The sequence below is a fragment of the Triticum dicoccoides genome, chromosome 7A, assembly GCF_002162155.2.
Source record: "Triticum dicoccoides isolate Atlit2015 ecotype Zavitan chromosome 7A, WEW_v2.0, whole genome shotgun sequence".
Taxonomy (NCBI): domain Eukaryota; kingdom Viridiplantae; phylum Streptophyta; class Magnoliopsida; order Poales; family Poaceae; genus Triticum; species Triticum dicoccoides.
In genome coordinates this window covers 309148911-309167666 of record NC_041392.1, presented here as the reverse complement: position 1 = coordinate 309167666, position 18756 = coordinate 309148911, and the positions used below count along the sequence as shown (strand labels likewise).

The window sequence follows — 18756 nt, the reverse complement described above, 5'->3', positions numbered from 1 at the left end:
CCTCAACCCACTTTCTAGCTATCACTGCACACTTAGCATGTGGCAACACAATAGGTGCAAGATAGTCTAAATCAGCCCAAAGATGTTTCAGCTCTTCAACATACATCATTACAGTCCTATCACCTTGAGTGAGATCATGCACAGTTTCTTCAATTTTGGAGACCAACATGACATTTCCCTTCCCTGAGTACATACTAGCTAACGCTGCCCATACCTCAGCAGCAGTAGGGAGGTCCTCCACCGAAGCAGCAACAGAAGGGGATAGAGAACTCAGCAGCCAATTCAACACGAAACTGTCCGTGGCATTCCATTTCTTCCATGAAGCTCCCCTCTTGTCTTCTGGTTCCTTCACCTCACCAAGAGCATAGTCTTCCAGTGACTTAGTTCTGAGGATGAGTTTACCTCTCCTCGACCACCTCAGGTAGTTTTCTACACCTTCTAACTTCACCTCGTTTGGAGCCAGCTCAATCTTCTGCACCATCTCTGCCTGCGCAGCGCTCGAGCCCACATCAGCAGGTGCCTTCTCACCTGCAGCCACCATCTTCGCGGCCATGATGTCCGCAAGCTTGTCCATTGCAGCCGCCAGTGCTTCCTCCGCCATTTTCCCTTTCAGTCAGCAGCAGACCAAAAACAGCAGGACTTTCAGCACCTGCAAGCAGCAGTAGCACTCCTCTTCTCCTCTTCTCAACCAGCAGCAGTTCGTCACCTCTCCTTCCTTTACCAACCCGCAGCAATCAACAGCCGAGAGCAGAAGGGGACTTGGAGACAAACTGCAGCTTCTCGCAGTGGACCTGACAGCGTTGCTGCCGTGTCAGGTGAGATGCGTGACCTGCCCTTCCTTTTCTCTCTTCCCCTCAATCTCTCTCTCGCTGCCTCACGCAGCAGCAGCAGCACCTCCAGCACGCAGCAGCTCCAGCAGCACGTGCGCACAGCAACCTCCTCTCCCGAGCCGGCCGCGCCGCCTCGCTGCACTCCGCCACCAGCCGCAGCCGCTGCGCCTAGCTCGCCGCCGTTCGCCCCCGGCAGGTCCTCCTCGCCGGACTACACCACCGGCGCCGCCGCTGCCGCTGCAGCCTGCTCTGATACCATGTTGAACTTGGAGGAGTAGCGTACCAGGAGCAGCTGCTGTTGTGTCTTTCTTGGTGTGTGGCGGCTCTCACGGAACAGAGGAGGAGGAGCTCCTCTTCTAGGTCAACATTTCTCATGGGCTTGGGCCTAAGAGATAGGTACAGATGGGCTAGGGCCCATACCGGTTCAACAGTAAGGATATCAAAATACAAGAGAATGCTGCAACGACCAAGGTGCCATATATATATCGAAGGTGCTCACAAACTTCCTTCGACTGGTGTGGCCCTGTTGCTTTCTTATTATAATGATAGTAGAGTTCAAAAGTTCTAGATGGCAGTGGTATATCAGTATCTTATTTCACTTTCATCGCTTCTATAAAAGCTAGATAAAATGATCTATATCACTAGAATCTATTGCCTTGCACATACTCCCTCTGTCCGGAATGATTTGTCGTAGAAATGGATGTATCTAGACATATTTTTAGTTCTAGATACATCCATTTCTGTGACAAGTAATTCGGGATGGAGGGAGTATTTGTCTACACAAACACTTGTATTCCTTTTTACACTGAATTTCCTTTTTGTTACAGGAGGATTCAGAATATGAAGTTACTGGAAACACTGTTGGAAGTGTTGGTCCTGAGAGCACAGAAAAGGATTCATCATTTCTTATAAAAACATTAGAATCATTCAAAGAAGCTTTGATTAAGGAGGATGACACAAATGTTGCTGAGATTGAGGCCTTCTTACTTTGCATTGATGTCGATGATGAGAAGAACTCTCTTATGAGGAAAATCATTGCTTTGAATTATTGATAACCGTGAGAGATCGTGTCTTGAGAGCAGGTGCAGAATCTGAATTCTACAGATTGAGAGCAGGTGCAGATTCTGAATTCTGCACACAGAAGACAGAACAGAGAGCTGGTGGCAAATGTGCAAGGGGAAGTTATGGAGAGCTTTCTTTGCTAGCTGAATAAGTCTATCAGGAGTCAAGGCCTGTTTTGTTGGAGGCTTGATGGAACTTGCCTGGCCTGATAAGTAACTGTGCGCGCGGTCGTCCTGGGTGCTTGGCTTGAGCTAGCATGCCGTGTTGTTATCTTGGTTGAGGCAGCTGGAGTTAGCAAGGTGATTAGTCAAGGGTGGTTGTCGATGCCATCTAAAAAATAGGTCTTAAAACTTCATATTTTCTCAGGAAAAATTCGTATGAATTAATGAATATCAGGCTACATTCAGGCGATATTGTTTGTCAGGCACAGCGCTCAGGGTAGCAACCACACATTTAAGTGAGCTTTTGTTGAAATGCGTTGGTACTTTAGTTTTTAGATTCTGTGATGATGGTATGCATAAATACATGAGCTCTTTCAACCAGTACCACATAGTATTAATGAGGTAACAGAAGCTTGCAATTCCATTATCCTGCATCTGCCCAAGTCTAGAAGGTCAGATAAGTTGTTCCGCAAGATAGACAACAATTTTTTATGAGTCATCACAGTGGGCCGAGAACTTGTTGATGAAGCCAATGATTGGGTTGATCATAGTGATACGGCATCAGACGTAATGCTAGATTTAACCCCAGACAAATGGGCAAACATGAAAAGAGGAAAGATGTCAATGCATGAGCCAGAGGGTTCCAGTGGTGAATATTTTGGACCAGAAGTTATGGATGTTTCACGCGAAGAAGCCATTCTTTCCAATGTTTACATATAAGATATACCAGTACATCCCAATTGGTAGGGCCCCTCCACTGATAAGCTGGATATCCTTTTAACAAGTGGCTCAGAGAGAATAAAGCGTTAGATTTTATCATACTTTTACAGTTTAACATGTCAAAGAAGGGAGAGGAGACACCAGCGGATGGCAAGATGGATGAACTGTTGGATTGTGTTAGCCTTAATTACCTAATTCCTAATGAAGTGGAAAACTTTATGACCAGCATAGAAAATGTGCAACACTCTTCTTCTGAGTATGAAGGGCAGAATGATGATTTCGAAGCAAATATCATTGAGCAAGATGATGAACACATTGGAAAGATTTTACTAATCTTACTGTTGCATGCAAAGACATTGGTGATGTCATATCAGAAGACCCACAGAAGGTTTAGGTTTCCGAGGGCAAGCAGAAATAAGTGATAGCTATGCCGATATTCTAAATAATGGCAACACATATTATGTAAACACAGTTCTGCAGTATTTTCATTGTTTATCGGAGCTCAAAGAAATCTTAATAATTTGTGAAGACGTATGAGTGCTCGGGGCTGATGTTCTATGGTTGATTTCGGAATGTGTAAGAGCAGGGCGAATGGTTCCTCAAGTGGGATCGTACTCTGAGGGGAATGGTTCCTCAAGTAAGTGTTGCTTTTCTATTCCAAAGCTAGGCTTTCCAGATAACCATTATCATATGAAAATTCATGATTTCTGATCACTTAGCTGTAATCCTATAGTGGAACAAGTACCGGAATTATTGCATGGCAATGGCACCTTAGTCTTTTCATGTCAAAGTAGATTTTCTGATGCGCTTGTGCCATCTATTACTATTAGTCTTACCTCATCCATGGTAATATTTTAACCTGCACATGAGTATCAGTTATATCTTTCTATCCGAAACAGCCTTCCAGCTACCCTTTCAAAGAAGTAAACTATGTGTGAATATATACCCTTTGTATACGCAACTTTAGAATATGAAGCCTCTTCTAACTTTACAGCGTACATCCTCATTGATTTATCATTGATAAATCAACCTAGAGAGGATGATTCTATAGGGTTGCCTGATCTTTTATGATTGAACATAAGGAACAAATGAACAACTCAGTATTGAGTCTGAATAAGCAAAAATGTTGATCAGAAACACAATACCAAGTCATACACTCACAAACCAATTCTGGAAATGGAATTGTAGTGTAAACCAGTGTGATCCTTCACAACTTAATGATCAACATATATCCAATCGGAGTTTATTGTTCAGTATGATTCGAGTCTTGTTGGTAGGCATTGTTCAATAGTCAACATAAGTCCAACATTGTATTTCGAATGATCAGTCTAACTTCTCCATTGAAACATGCGACAGATATTCAGTGAGCAAAAAGGGCAGTGGAAGGCAGCAACCCAACCCCAGGAGTTCCTTTGAAACCTTCAGCGTTAATACAATTATGCTTACACAGATCATGAGAAGTAGGATGCTATAAATGTGTAAGTTGATGTATGTGTGCAAACATATCACTCTGACAAAACCTTAGGAGTAGAGAGACATTCAAATTTGATATTTTTACACACAAGATTTATATGTTGTGTTTGTTTGAAATGCAGAATATTGGGCCATTTCCAGCCTCAACAAAGCAAACCTCCTTTTGTGGACGTTGGACTGAGATCAGCATTACAATATTGGCCGCCAAGGAACTCTAATTGAAGAAACTGGAAGGTACTGATATACACTCTTGTACTAACAACAGCATTGCTTGATAAGCTGTCTTGTACCCCTTACTACCATTCGTGATGGTCTGCAAGCTATGATTTATGAGCCAATATAAAGTTTAAATAGTTGCTTCACTTGGCAGCACAGAAGGTGGTTTAGATTTTTTTTGTTATATTCTAGTAATAAAGAAGAATGCCCAGAGCACAACTTATGCAGAGAGCAATTGATTAACTGTTATTTATCCAGTTAAACCAATTATGGTGCTTAACAAGTGATATGTTTGGATTTTGTTAGCATTTTGTTAAACTTAAACCGAACTCCAACCTACAAGCAAACTATCATGGGTTAATGTACTGGTAATAGTAGTTCACAAACTGCAATATCCAAAGGGGCTGTGTAGTTGCTTGTGTGCAAAACAGCATAATTATGTACAGTAGGCCTCAAAAGAATAACTATGGTTGTGCTACAGCTATGTGGTTTCAACACCTATTTTTGCTGTTAATTTGCGTAACATATTTCAAATTCATTGGATGTAGAAGGATAATTTTGTTACTCTCAGCCATTATTGTTGGTTACAAATAGAGTGACAAATTAAAGGCTCATTTCCCCCCAATAAGTGTTCCTTGCAAAATGATATTTTCCAATATAATTTAATTCATGGGCTTCTTTTCATCAAATATATTTTGTACTGGGATGATGGAGTTGGTCTGTGTTTGCATTTCATAATGCTTTCTTAAGAGGCTTTTTATGACACCCGTACATAATTATGGTTGGCATTTTGAAGGATTGTTGTATTTGGTTACCTGTATTATAATTATTCTTGAGTGAATTAAATCAGAAGCTATTTTTATCAAAAATCAGTTTTCTTTCCTATGAGGCTATGATGGCAATCATAATTTTGATAGTATACCTCAACCAAACATACTTTTGATAGTATACCTCAAGCAAACATAACAACTATTACAGTTTTAGAGAAGATAAAGATCCAGATTTGTTCATACCTAGAGGATCTCGCCTTCTTGATGCTCTTTGCTTACACAACGTACTCCTTGGGAAGTTTTCCTCCAGGTCTGGCTGTTGTGATGGCCGAAGGAAGAGCAAGGAGGGGGGGAGGGATGGCAGAGGAGGTTCACATATATAGGTAGGCCATGGAGGATAACTGGCTAGCAGATCATGGCCTAATCTAGCACTACCATATATACCTGATAGGTGCAGATCTATTTCCTTTTTCCATCAAATGCACACCAGTTAATAAATTAGGCATTGAGGGATGGCACAGGAGGTTACCATATATTGGTAGGCCATGCAGGGGAAGGCTGGGTAGCAGATATCTTTCCTTCTTTCAGATATATACTTATGTATCATGCATATATCATTCCTTTTTTCATCAAACGCACAACTCTTAATAAATTAGAAAAGATGTCAGAAACGCACAACTTATCATTGATTGCATGCCACTAAGTTACTGCTTAGTTTATATGAGGTATAAAATTTTCCCATATAAAAACAAAATATCTTATTTGCCTATTTAAATATTTGATCTATTTTTAATATTGTTCAATTTGAAGAGGTAAACATGAACTTTCTATATAATTCTTGTGTATTGAATCAGTTCAACGTGTACTATAAATCAAGTTCAGTTAAAAAACAATTAATGATAAATATTTTGTTTCTGAAAGATGGCAATTAACAGCCTTCTGATTTTGTTGTTTGCACATTCAAATGACAGATGCACCTAATGCATCATCTATCTTTTGCAAGGTCGACATCGACCGAGTACGAGCGGCCGTAGGTCACAAGGGGGCGTGGAACTGATGCAGGCCATCTGTGACAGAGCAGACTACAGCGACTTTGCACAGCTAGGTACATACTCTACACGACTACATGGTAGCAACTTGAAGAAAATTATTCCTTTTTGCTTCCAAGACCTGATATCGTCCTCGCTGGTGTATTGAGGCGCCGTGACCCGGCCTCAGTCGCAGGGCCAGGGCGAAGCCGTATCCCCGACGCCCAAGACACGGCCACGGTGGTGTAGCCTGTGGTGAGACATACCAGACTCTAACGACTTTGCCGAGCCAGGTACACCCTCTACAGGACTACACGGTAGCAACTTGATTTTTTTTTTGACTTGATTAGTATAGTAGCTTAGTAGTAGTAGGTTCCAATACTTGCAAGGTCATGTCGAACATTCGTAGCACCGGATATGCAAGCCTGGGATTATATATGCGTGGGGGTCTGTGATATTGTGATTGGTCTTATATATGTTAAGCTTTATGATATTTGCACAAACTGTATAAGACAAACTGACTGTTTGATTTGTTAATGTTTCTTTGACGAGCGAAGCAAAATGCATCATTGTCTTGGTTGGCTATGATCCAATTAGCCAATCCAAAATTCATATATCTCTACTCCTAGTAAAACAGTACCAGGCTAGTCTGTTTAGTAATAAGAGCCATAGAGATTATGGTTTTCCAAATAATTTATAACAAACACCATGAAATTAATTAAATGAGAACCAAAACCTATATTGCTTGATGATTTCCTCATTTGAAATATTAATAATGCTAACCTCAATTATGGTATAATTGCATTGATTAAAAAAAACAATGGCGTTAAGCAAATGTATAAGTTCAAATGTTTTTGGGTTTTGATTATCAGTCTCTATCAAAATTCTAATGAATATACTATATTGTCGTGGTGGCTCATTGATTTCCCTGTTCAAATTTCTGTTTTCAGTGCAAATGTGTTTGTTGATCAACTAAACTTGGTGAATGTACAATCAGGGGGAGCCTTGAAGCCTTCTCATGTAAGAGTATGCTCAAATAAATTTAGATAAGTGAGTCCATTACATCATTCTAATAGTGTCAAGTTACACTTTAATTTGCAGGCAAAGCATGCAGCAAATTATCGTTGGATTTCAGAAATACTTGAATATGAGGTACATACTTTCCATCACCCTATGATTTACGACAAATGCTTTTATTTTAGTGCTGATGTTGCTAAGTAGGCATTGATGTGATAGTTACATATAGTTCGTATTGCCAAATATATAGTTCGTGACTTCATTGGACGCCTTGAGCTTGCCAGCCAGGCAGGGAAGTAGTTTTAGGCGGGAAACAGTCTTCTGGTGGGAAACAGAGATGCTGTTGGCGCCAACAAGTAAAAGGGGGGAAAGAGAGGGAGAGAAACAACCCCCAATCCACACACACATCCTCCTCCTTCTCTGTAACCTCTCATCAAGCAGATCTGCTCCCTCCTCTGCAGCAGATCCTCATCCCCTACTCTCCACCAGAAGCCACTACAAGCAATTGTATTGGCTATGATCTTTTTATAAGCTGGCACTATCTCCACTGGTGTTCTTCATTTGGAATATGATGGTATGCCTGACAAAACATGATCCTAATCTAGTTATTTTACAGTAGAGAAAGATCCAGCCATATGCTCTCTGACCGCGCGGCCGACAGAACGAAGCCTGTCCGAGGCAATGGCTGAATTTATATTCACCTGCACCATGAAGCGTGGCTAAGACCTACTCTCGACCCGGATGCCGTACCCACTACCTCGGCTTCTTGCTCGTTCTCTTCTTCCTTACAGTATTCCTGCTGATCTCAAATTCCTAGCGTGGCAGAGGTCAGAGCAAAGGGCGAGGGAGAGGCGCATGGTGCCGGCAAGCGAGTGCAATAGGATAAAGGAGGAAGAAGGAGAACTCCTAATGCGCCACCCCCACGCCATCAACGACCGCTCGTCGACGTCCAAGACACTCATGATCAATATCTAACCCACGTCCGCCTCCACATCCTTCTTCGGTTTGCCGTAGGTGACCTAAGCGGTGGGGGCGAGAGTTAGTTGCGGTTGGAGGCGCTGGAAACCAGTGGGGGTTTTGAGGGAAAGAGCAGCGAGAGGGAGAGGGGCACGGGGATCTCGGGAAGATCGGCAAGGGGAGTGATCCTCGGCTTCATTTTTCGTGAATGGAGCGTAGCACGGCGGGGGAATATTCTTCCGCTCGGCAGAGTATAGACCGTCAATTAATTGCTACGTGCAATCCTAACCTCTGTTTTAGGCCGTTAGATATCATTAAGTGGGATAATCTGATGGCACCAATTAATCTTGGTACACATAATGGGGTGGTTATAGATAAGAAAATGTTCTTGTGGTTAATAGTAGTATAGATATTAACTTACTAATGTGTCAGCCCAATGTATTTTTAATATTATTTGAATGTTCTACACGATGTTAGCGTGTCTAGAATTCAACGGTAGAGGAAGTGATAGGGGTTTTTGAGCTGGATGCGGGCTTTGATAGATGTGACGGAAGTGATAGGGGTTTTTGAGCTGGATGCGGGCTTTGATAGATGTGACGATTTCCGCTTTGTACCTCTTCGAGGAAAATGACAGTAGGTGCAGAAAATGTTGGAGGCACAATGCTGCCGCCGAAGGATGTAAATATCCTGTGCACGCACATGCATTTGCTAGTTTAGGAAAAACATTAAACCCTGGCGACTCATCTCATCTAGCGGCAAGCCCTATTACCCCTGTACAGCTTACCAAATGGGGCTAACTGCTCATTCATGGCAGACAACCGAATGATTCGTTCATGACGTAGCAACAAAATCAATTAATAATCCAACAATATGGTAATAAAACCAAACTTCAATAATACCAAAACACCATAAAGTTTGAATAGTTTGATTATACCAAAACATTTTAAAATTTGTGAACATACGTCTATAGAAGACCCCATTAAGTTATTATCTAAGTATTCATATAAAAAAAGTAATTATCAGATCGATCCATAACAAATCTGAAGTATAGGAATATATTATTGGCATATCTGCATGCATCAGACCATCGATCCCTAACAAAGCTGTAATAGCCATTTAAGACTGACATATGAATGTGCATCGGACCATATTCAGTAGTCTAAAACACTCAAGGCCGCTATAATTTCAGCCGGTATGTTTCCAGCTGCTTCATTGTTTTTGATCGTCAGCATCTGAACCATCACGTTCTTTCTGAGCTGTATTGAATCCTATAAAAGATGGAAAAAAATAATTTAAAAATTTGCTATAAAATATATTGAACGACAAACATTATTATTGTGTATTTACGTGAGTGGTCATCCTACCAGAATGAGTAGTACCATTCTAGTGGGCCATCTCCTGTAGGACAAGGAAAGCGGAGTCTTTGCTGTTACAAAAAAAGTTACTATATTAAGGTGGTGTTTGGTTTTCTAGTCCTAAGACTTTTTCTAGTCCCAACTAAAAAGTCCCTAGTTCCTAAAAGGTCCTTCCCTGTTTGTTTCCAGAGACTAAAAGTCCCTAGTCCCTTCCTAGAGGTTATTAAATGACTATGTTGCCCCTAGTATATAAAAAAATAACAATCAAACAACACCATGGGGTGGCGGACCAATGGGTGCATGGAGGGGTATTGTTGGAGAAGTCCCATAAAGACTCTCCTTGCGAGTCTTCTTCATTTAGTCCCAAATGCCTAGTTTAGTCCCTAAAAAGTCCCTCCCGTTTGGTAAAAAAGTCTCTAAGAGGGACTTTTTCTAGTCACTACACAAAAAAGTCCTGGAAACAAACACCCCCTAAAACTATAACGGTGTGTTTATAATGTATGTGATCAATTTAGAATATTACCGCCTGCCGGTAGAAGATTTCCCGCATATTGACCAGTCCATGAGGTTGGTATTCCAACCAGGGATCCTCAGCTGCAACACATTGTTGGACTCTTGCTTCAACATTGTGATTTCTTTCCTCGTTTCAGTGCTATGAAAGCTGTATGGTCCACCATAGGCGTCGATACATGGATCAATTGGGAGAACCCTCCTACTTCCCATGTTGACTACAAGAAGTCTGTATGAAGAATCCACCGAAACAAATGGTAGTAGATACTACGATAAATAGACACATGTTAGTAGCTAATATAATAAGCAAAATAAATGTTTAGAATGAGTCTCTTACAATGTTAGAGTTGAACACATCATATTTAGGAAACGGCCGGACAACGACATTGTCAATCAGCACTGCGGTGCGTGTTTCTTGATCCATCCAAGAGTGTCTGAGGGCCCGTGCCTGAGAATGAAACTGCAAGTTGAAAAAATGTCTGTTTGCAAGCATTCTTGTACCTGCAGTGGTCTCTACTTCAGCACTCGCAAGTTTACGAACTGCAAGATTGAAGCATTCGGGATGAATTTGCCCAAGAAGCAAAATTGTTTCCTGGAGCATCCGTAGGGTGATTTCAATCCGATACGGTCGTTCGCTTCTAATCCAAATTGTGCTGGCCAAAAAATGCAGACCAATCATTACCAAAAAACATCACGTATTGTCTAACTCTTTTGTATAGTAAAGATCAGTGAAAAAAATTATTTAATTAAAAACATCCTAACTCCTTTTTGATAATCTGGTAGATTTTTTTATGTACCATATGCCACATGTACCATAGGTAAAAAAGTGTATCAGACAATTAACACGTATCAATAATAGTTATTTAATAATGTAGGCCCATGATAACCAAATAACTTATTCATTACATAGGCGAATGCCTTTGTGTTGCTATGGGGCAATAAAATAATGTATTGTGCAGTAATTAATCAAATATATGCAATCAGAAACCATGCATATTGAAACCAAGTAATAGACAGAGCAATACAACTTACTTTAGTGCCTCATCGTCTTGTTCAGCAGTGATAGATTGAAAAATATAGTCAACGGTATCTGCTAGGGCATTTGCATTGGCAGCAGCCTCCTGAGGGGCGGGCAAAGCCTCTTGTGGTCCGACCTGAACTTCCATTGCTTCGTGCACAACCTCCATTGATGAGAGTGGTGAGTGATCGGAAATTGGTGAAGACAGGGATGGGTGTTCAAACAGGAGCTCGTCAAAGGTTATATGAAGGGATCACATCCTGTTTGACAGCTGCATCTTTGTGACTTTATTGCCTTCCAAATAATAAGGCAACTTCCATCTTTGAAAGCCAAATAATAAAGAAACTTTTGATTCCACCTGATTTTCAACATCGTAGGCATTAAAGTATGACAGGACATGGTCACTCAGGCAGATGGAAGGTGCCCCATATCCTTCTATCTGTGCATGTTTCCATTGTTCATTTCCTAATAGAAATAATTTTCAGCAGCGTACACAAGTTATTCTCCACTATATTATATGTTAGAAAAAGATGTGGTTCCATTAGAGTAGCTTAATAACAAAAATATTCCTACCCCTAAAATATTATATAGATAAGTTAAAACATGAACAACGTGTTTCCAGATCTTTTACCTTCCCCACCAGCTCACCCGCCTTGTTGTGCAGAGCCATCTTCTCCTTCTTCAGTCGACTGGCATCTCGATTAGCTGTCTCGAGAGCGGTTTTCAGTCTGGAGTTCTCCTGTTCAAGAGCTCCGACCGAAGCCAATTTCTCCTCTGCAAGCTTCGTTTTGCTTGAGGCCTCCTTCTGTGCCTCTGCAAGGTCTTGGTCCTTCTTCTTCAGAGCTTCCTCCAGTTTATCTGTGGCGCGTCGAGTGGAACCAACATCAAGAATGGACAAGAAAGAAAAGCCACCCGTTAAGAATAGAGAACCTCACCAGCCATACCTTTCGCTTCTTCTTGCGCCTTCCTCAAATTCTCCTGAGCAAGCTTCAAGTTAAGGTTGAGCTGGATCTGCTGATTCTCCAACTCAGTATAGCGAGCTACAAGTTCGCAAGATTTCTGTAAAAAGGAAAATCAGTCGACAGACGTCCAAGATAAGTTGCTTCCGAGTAACTAAGAGACAATGATGACGTTTCTAAGACCACAACCGAATCAAAAACATTCGACAGTAGTCTCGGGGACTACACCCAGTGGGTGCACTCAGCGTGCCCCCACTGGTTCGACCAAAAAAATAAAGTCGACTGCCGCAGTCGACCGGATACAATTCCACGCGACCTGGCCCGACCAAACCGAGCGAAGAAATACAGCTACAGCAACACAATGTAAAGACTACAGTCGACTGCCAGCAGTCCACCGTAGTCTCGGGGACTATACCCAGTGGGTGCACTTAGCGTGCCCCCACTCGTCCAAAGGATTGGCAGACACACCCAGTGGGTGTACAGATACAGATACAAAAGATCTTCGAAAAAGAGACTCTTCAAACAGCATATCATAACAGACCAAGTGTCGAGTCGACTGACCTGGACGTTGCTCTGAAGAGCCGAACTCGCGTCATAGGCTGCTTGGCTGGCCTCCCGAGCCATCTTCACTTGCTCCATCATGATCCCCGCCTGGCGTATAGCCTCCTTTGCAGCAGCCGCTTGGTCCTCAGGGACGGGGTACGCAGCAAAAAGCGAAGGTGGATCCGCAGTTGACGCCGAGGGCCGCGCACTCGCCAGAGGAACGGCGAAGGTCACAGAAGCCCGAGTGGTGTCACCACCATCCCGAGCCACGGCCTCGGACGCCGGAGCGGATTGGGGGGTCTTGTCAGCCGACGCCCTCTTGTGCCTCCTCACTCTCAACAGATCGTCGTCGTCGTCATCCGGGAGGTCAATAACATGAGGAGGAGCTACAAGGAAAACATTCAATCGACCAGAGTAGCAATAAAGGTTCAGTCGACTCAAAGGCAGGACGTCAGCAATCGTACCAGGGTTGGAGGTAACAGCGTCCTCCATCTCTTGGTCGTCGTTCCTGGCGGAGACCTCAGAAGTAGCACCGCTGCAAATTTCGAAAGTCAATCAGTTGGTTCAGTGAATCGACCAAGGATCCGTCCACGGTCGACAAAGGAAAGCAAATCTTATTATTACCCAGAAATGATAGGAACAGCTATCTTCATCTTGGGCAGAGCCTTGGGCGGCTTGGATGGCGTCGCTCGTGGATGCTTGGGAGCCTTCCCAGTCGGCGGAGGAGAAGAGGTCCGAGGGCGTTTCGACGACTTCCCAACAGGAGCAGTCGCCTTGCCACGTTCCCGCGCTGGATCGTGGGTGAGCTTGGATCGCCCCTCCGGGCGGGGGGGTTCAACCTCCTCCTCCTCCCCTTCGCTGGAGAAGATGTCGTCGCCTCCCTCTCCCTCACCGTCGGACTCCCACTCGCCTTGGTCGTCCCCGCTCTCGCCTCCGCTCGCCTCCCCTTCCTCAGTCGACCCCTGTGCCCCGTTGGGCGTCGAGTACATCTCGGTGGTCGCCTGGAAAACAACAGACAAGACGAAGGTCAATCGACTTATTCAAAGAAGACCAATGCAGAAGACAAGATATCAGTCGGGAGCACAAAGACATACCTGGTCCACCTCATACGAGTTGTCGAGAGGGGTTACCCTCCTGGATCCTCGGGGGTTGTCTTTGTTCCCCGTGATGCTCGACAGCCACCCCTCCACCATCTCGTCGGTGACCTCCTCCGGGTGGACCCGAGTGGTGTCATCAAGACCCGAATACAGCCACATCGGGTGGTCGCGGGCCTGGAGCGGTTGGATGCGCCTTTGAAGGAAGACCTCCAGCAGGTCCATACCAGTCACACCCTCACGGACAAGCTCAACCACTCGACCTGCCAGCACCTTGACTTGGGCCTTTTCCTCCGGCGCGACTTTCAGAGAGGCAGGCTTCTCGGCTCGGTCGAGGGAAAAAAGAGGAAGACCAGTCGACTGTCCTGGGGTCGCCTCGTCCTTGCAGTAGAACCAGGTCGACTGCCAGCCACGGACCGACTCCGGGAAGGTGATAGATGGAAAACAGCTCTTCCCCCTCGTCCGGATCACCAGGCCCCCGCACAGCTGGATCACCTGCGTCCTCTCGTCACTCGACTTAGCCTTCTTGACCGATTGAGAATGGCAGGTAAAGATGTGTTTGAAGAGTCCCCAATGGGGTCGACAACCCAAGAAAGCCTCACACATGGAGATGAAAGCAGCAAGGTAGACAATGGAGTTGGGAGTGAAGTGGTGGAGCTGCGCTCCGAAGAAATTCAGGAAACTCCGGAAGAAAGGATGGGGCGGCAGAGAAAACCCTCGGCCGATGTGGGTGGCTAGGAGCACGCACTCACCGTCGCGGGGTTGAGGTTCGATCTCTCCCCCTGGAAGACGCGCAGCTTCGTGGGGAATGACTCCCCCCTCGACCATATCGTCGAGATCCTCTTGCTGGAGCACCGATGGCATCCAGTCGCCCTGGATCCAACCTTTGGGCAGAGCGGTCCTAGAGGAAGATCCACCCCGAGCTGACCTCTTCCCTTTCCCCGCCGCCGCCGCCTTCTTCGCGCGCTCCAGAGCGGAGGTCTTGCTCTTCGTCATCGTCGCCGGCGAAGTCTCGCACGGGCCTGCTGCGTTGGGGCGGGAACGGAGGTGGCGGAGGGACTTGCGAAGGGGGAGAGGCGGAAGAAAGGAGGAGAATAGAGCGCACTGCTTGGAAACCCCGAGCCGGCGATTTATAAGGGACCGCTTCCGAGTGGCTGACTGGTAGGCCCAGGCTATCCAGTCAAATCCCGCAGCAGACGCGCGCGCAGTACGTGGCGAAAAAGACGACGCGGGGATCGAGGAGCTTCCGCTTTATCGCTTCCGATTACTGCGGCCGCTCCCGTCCCGCGCACTTCCCAAAATCCGAATCCCGCGACATCCGCGGGCCACAAAACAACTTGTCAAAACAGAAGACCCCGATCGCGCCGGCGCTCGGTATGTCACAAACAAAGAAATTCACTCGGCGAAAGGCCTGGAATGGATCAAGGCGACTGAAAAAGGTTGGCAACGTCATCCGTGACGATTGACCCAAAACGAGGCGCTCACATAGCCCGAAGAACCAGTCGGAAAGATCTCCAACTCTTTCCCCGCTCTAACCTCGATCCATTCGGGGGCTAATGATGAAGACATGTACCTAGGGTAGGGACATGGACCTGACCAAAGAGTCCTACCCTAGGACATCCTAGGAGAAGTCACCTTTCAATCGACTTGAAGGTATCCCACTCGACGGGTTCAAGACACTCGACCAAGAAGCTATCACTCGACCATGAAGCCAACCACTCGACTGCCAGGAGACCTAAAGTCACTCCGCAGGCAAACGGTCGGCTGTTAAGTAGTCTTTATGATCATTATAGCACTTTATTAGGGACGTTACCAGAAACGCCCAACCTTAAATGTACCTTAAACCCTGCATTACTGAGGGCGGGAGGGGTCCGGCGAACTCTATATAAGCCACCCCCCTCCTCAGTATGAAGGGTTCGCACCCCTGTATCCATACACGCATAATCCAGTCGACCGCCTTCGGGCTCCGAGACGTAGGGCTATTACTTCCTCTAAGAAGGGCCAGAACTCGTAAACCTCGCGTGTAACAACTTCCCAATAGCTAAGATCTAGCCTCTCCATATTCACCCCCTACATCACTGTCAGAGTTAGAACCACGACAGGCACAACCTCTTGGGTCTCGGGGACAGCACCCTCCAGGGACGTGGGCACAGCAACCCCTAGGGGCGCAGTGCTTCCAATGATCGTCTCCATCGGTGACCGAAAACACGTGAGTGTTTGGTTATTCCTGATGTAATATATGCAAACTGGGGTGGGTAGGGAATTAGGAGGTTCAGGCCGTGTATAGAGATATTTATGGAGACTTAATATTGCCTTCCATAAATCGAAATCCATTTAATTAATGCCAAACGTTTCTAATTAGGGGAAATTGTGGATGTATCAGATCTTGGGGACGTATCAGATCATTCTCAGATTGTTCTGAGTGAAATAATATCTTCCGATTGAATAGTTTTTTTTATCAATCCCAACGAGAAGAATCAATTTACAATTGTACAAAACCAAATATTTTAGTAGGACACATCTAGTTAAGCCCTAGAGATACACATAGGACGCCTTCTAGAAATAAATATCCACACATACCCATTTGTGTCTATAGTTCACTTGATCAATAAAATAGAGCAGTAGTGAGTATTGTCACAATATAATAGTGCATAAAACACCTAACATTGGCCTTTTATTCCCGCAAATCTTTAAAGATCAAGTAAGAGTTTATAATGCTCATAGTCTTGAGAAAAATAAAAGTCGTAAAGGAAAAAATGAAGCAACTATTGATTGATATATATTACAACTGGAACATAATCCTTACATGCACGCCATGCGCGCACCATCGTGTTAGGATCGATAAGGCATAAATGGAGGAGGGATAAGAGAGGGAGAACATGGACCAGAGGACTCTGGCGGATGGGGGCAAGCATGCGTCGGCGGAGGCGTGGGTGCGCGTGTTGTTATCCCAGGATCATGCTTGTGTTGGGATCGCACGAGGGGAAGAGGACTTACTTAGTTATTCCAAAAAAAACTGTTGCGTGCGTGTGCTGTTTCTTTTCCTGGCTTGTGTGAAAAAAGGAATGGTGGGGGAGAGACGGACAAAGGACGACGGCGTAAGATGAAAGACGTATAATACATTAATCATAATGCCAAAATGATAATTCTCAATTCGATCCATAACAAAACTGTACAAGCCATTTATTTGCGACATTTGAATATGCATCAGTATAGTCATTCGTTCAAAACCCTCAAGGATGCTCTAATTTCAGCTGTGATACTTCTGACGTCCATTGTTCCTACCTTGAATAACACGATTGACGTACGCATGTGTTTCATCAAGTGTCATCAGGCTGGCTTCATGGATATCTACGATAACAATCAGTGTTATATAGTAGTGACATAGTATTACAGGAAAAATATATTGAGAACAAATTTAAAATATAACACAGCCCCTACCTTGTAGATAATGATGATCATCAATAATATTGGAAGAGAAGAAGAATGTGCTCTCCCTCATAGTTTGCAAGCAACGCTGCCTCTGATTTACCTGTATGTAAGTTACAGCAAACTTCTCGAACAGATTGTCAGTGTATTGCAAATGCCAGAAGTGAGGCCCAACGTGCTCTTCACGTACACGTAAGAAAATTATCTGCTGTCTACAAACAAATACAAATGTGAGTATCATTGCAACAATAGAATTACAAAAAGAAGCATATAATAATCTCATATTATAATTGGCGCTTACTGAAAGTTCATGAGTCCAATCTCGAGGGAAGGGACGCGGCGCCTATATATTGAATCCCACTTAAATTCTATCTGACCAACATAGGCAAGGATAGCAACCACATCTGCAAATTTGAAATCACAATGAGACTCTGAGTTGTACGGAGTAATATGCAAAAACAACTAACTAAATGATGCACCTGTGATGGTTTTGTCCCATAGCTCAAAGATTTCTCCAAACTGTGGGAAGCACGGTGGGCAAATTGTCGACGTTATCTGCTGCGCCGACATCGTAACCTCGGTCGTAGAACTTAGTGTGGTGACAAAGTCCATGGCTAGGTACCAGAAATGTCCATCTGGCATTTCTGTGGGGTTGAACCCGACGCGATTGAAATCATTGGTCCTACCGGTTTCTAGCACGCTGTTGAAACGGATTGCCTGGCTGTTGAATGCAATCGCTTCCATCTTTGATCCCTAATATATTTTCAAGAAACAATACAACAATGAGCAAAAAAACATGTTTATCAAAATTATATTTAAAAAATATGGGCTATAAAGTATTCTTACATGCCGATCGAGTAGTATGCACTGAAGGTACAAGTTTCCCATGCCATTCTCTTTTACGTGAGCCTTCCACATGACCCTAGCTTGAATAATCCAGCAATTATGATATATGTGTTCCATTTGGACGCGATGAAAATCCATGTTCCTGTGCGTATAAAAAAACAAAAGGATCAGGTAAAATTATTTTCCAAGGGGAGCATAGAATTTAGCAGACAAGGAGCATAACATTCTAATTACCCAACACTAATCATGCCAAAATTATATATATTATTCATGTTCTGCTTATTTGTTTTCTTCTTGCAATCAGAACTATTGCATATGGGATAAAAATGGTTTTGTAAACATGCAGTACCCAATGGTTATAAGAAACAACCCCAATGAGATTACAGCCAGACCATCAATCTATTAGCTTAAAAAACTATATAAATGAATGCTAATCAAATATAAATATACTCAGGTGATTGTGTTAGTGCTTGCTACATCTGGTTTGTACACGATGAATTTTTTTTATGTAATTCAGACTTACTGTCCATCTAGTTTTAACTAATATACAAGATGAAAACAAGCCGACAATAGACGATTTGGTCGCCAAGCCTATTACTATGTTCTAGTATATCCCATGTGCTCCATCTTTTTAGATAAAAGAACAATTGGCAAAACAATGGTGATTATTTCAAGAAAAAACCCATTATATAGTGATGTCAAATAGACGTACTAAAAGATTATTCTATCTTGCCTGTCCATCGGAGGGGAGATGAGTTGATTGATGAC

General features: G+C 43.8%; 2 protein-coding genes and 1 long non-coding RNA gene across 4 annotated transcripts; 1 reads left to right on the top strand and 2 right to left on the bottom strand.

The window, feature by feature from the left end:
- Window positions 1-1267: 1267 nt before the first annotated feature.
- Window positions 1268-7284, top strand: LOC119329114. The gene is made up of 8 exons (XR_005159298.1): window positions 1268-1321; window positions 1658-3410; window positions 4130-4251; window positions 4369-4480; window positions 5543-5615; window positions 6236-6337; window positions 6431-6553; window positions 7211-7284. It is a non-coding gene; the product is annotated as an uncharacterized LOC119329114 (long non-coding RNA).
- Window positions 7285-9266: 1982 nt separating this feature from the next.
- Window positions 9267-12012, bottom strand: LOC119329112. 2 transcript variants are annotated; one of them, XM_037602112.1, is made up of 3 exons: window positions 10437-12012; window positions 10113-10366; window positions 9267-9502 (listed from the first exon to the last, which is right to left on the bottom strand). In XM_037602112.1, the coding sequence occupies exons 1-3, from the start codon at window positions 10776-10778 to the stop codon at window positions 9475-9477; spliced, it is 624 nt and encodes a 207-aa protein (XP_037458009.1). In that variant the 5' UTR covers window positions 10779-12012; the 3' UTR covers window positions 9267-9474. The 2 variants fall into 2 exon arrangements, 1 of the variants encoding a protein (XP_037458009.1); XR_005159296.1 differs by having other exon boundaries at window positions 9267-9660; window positions 10113-12012.
- A 4830-nt stretch (window positions 12013-16842) lies between these two features.
- LOC119328263 lies at window positions 16843-18693 on the bottom strand. The gene is made up of 5 exons (XM_037601279.1): window positions 17989-18693; window positions 17622-17895; window positions 17444-17546; window positions 17155-17354; window positions 16843-17064 (listed from the first exon to the last, which is right to left on the bottom strand). The coding sequence occupies exons 1-5, from the start codon at window positions 18124-18126 to the stop codon at window positions 16964-16966; spliced, it is 816 nt and encodes a 271-aa protein (XP_037457176.1). The 5' UTR covers window positions 18127-18693; the 3' UTR covers window positions 16843-16963.
- Between the last annotated feature and the right edge of the window lie 63 nt (window positions 18694-18756).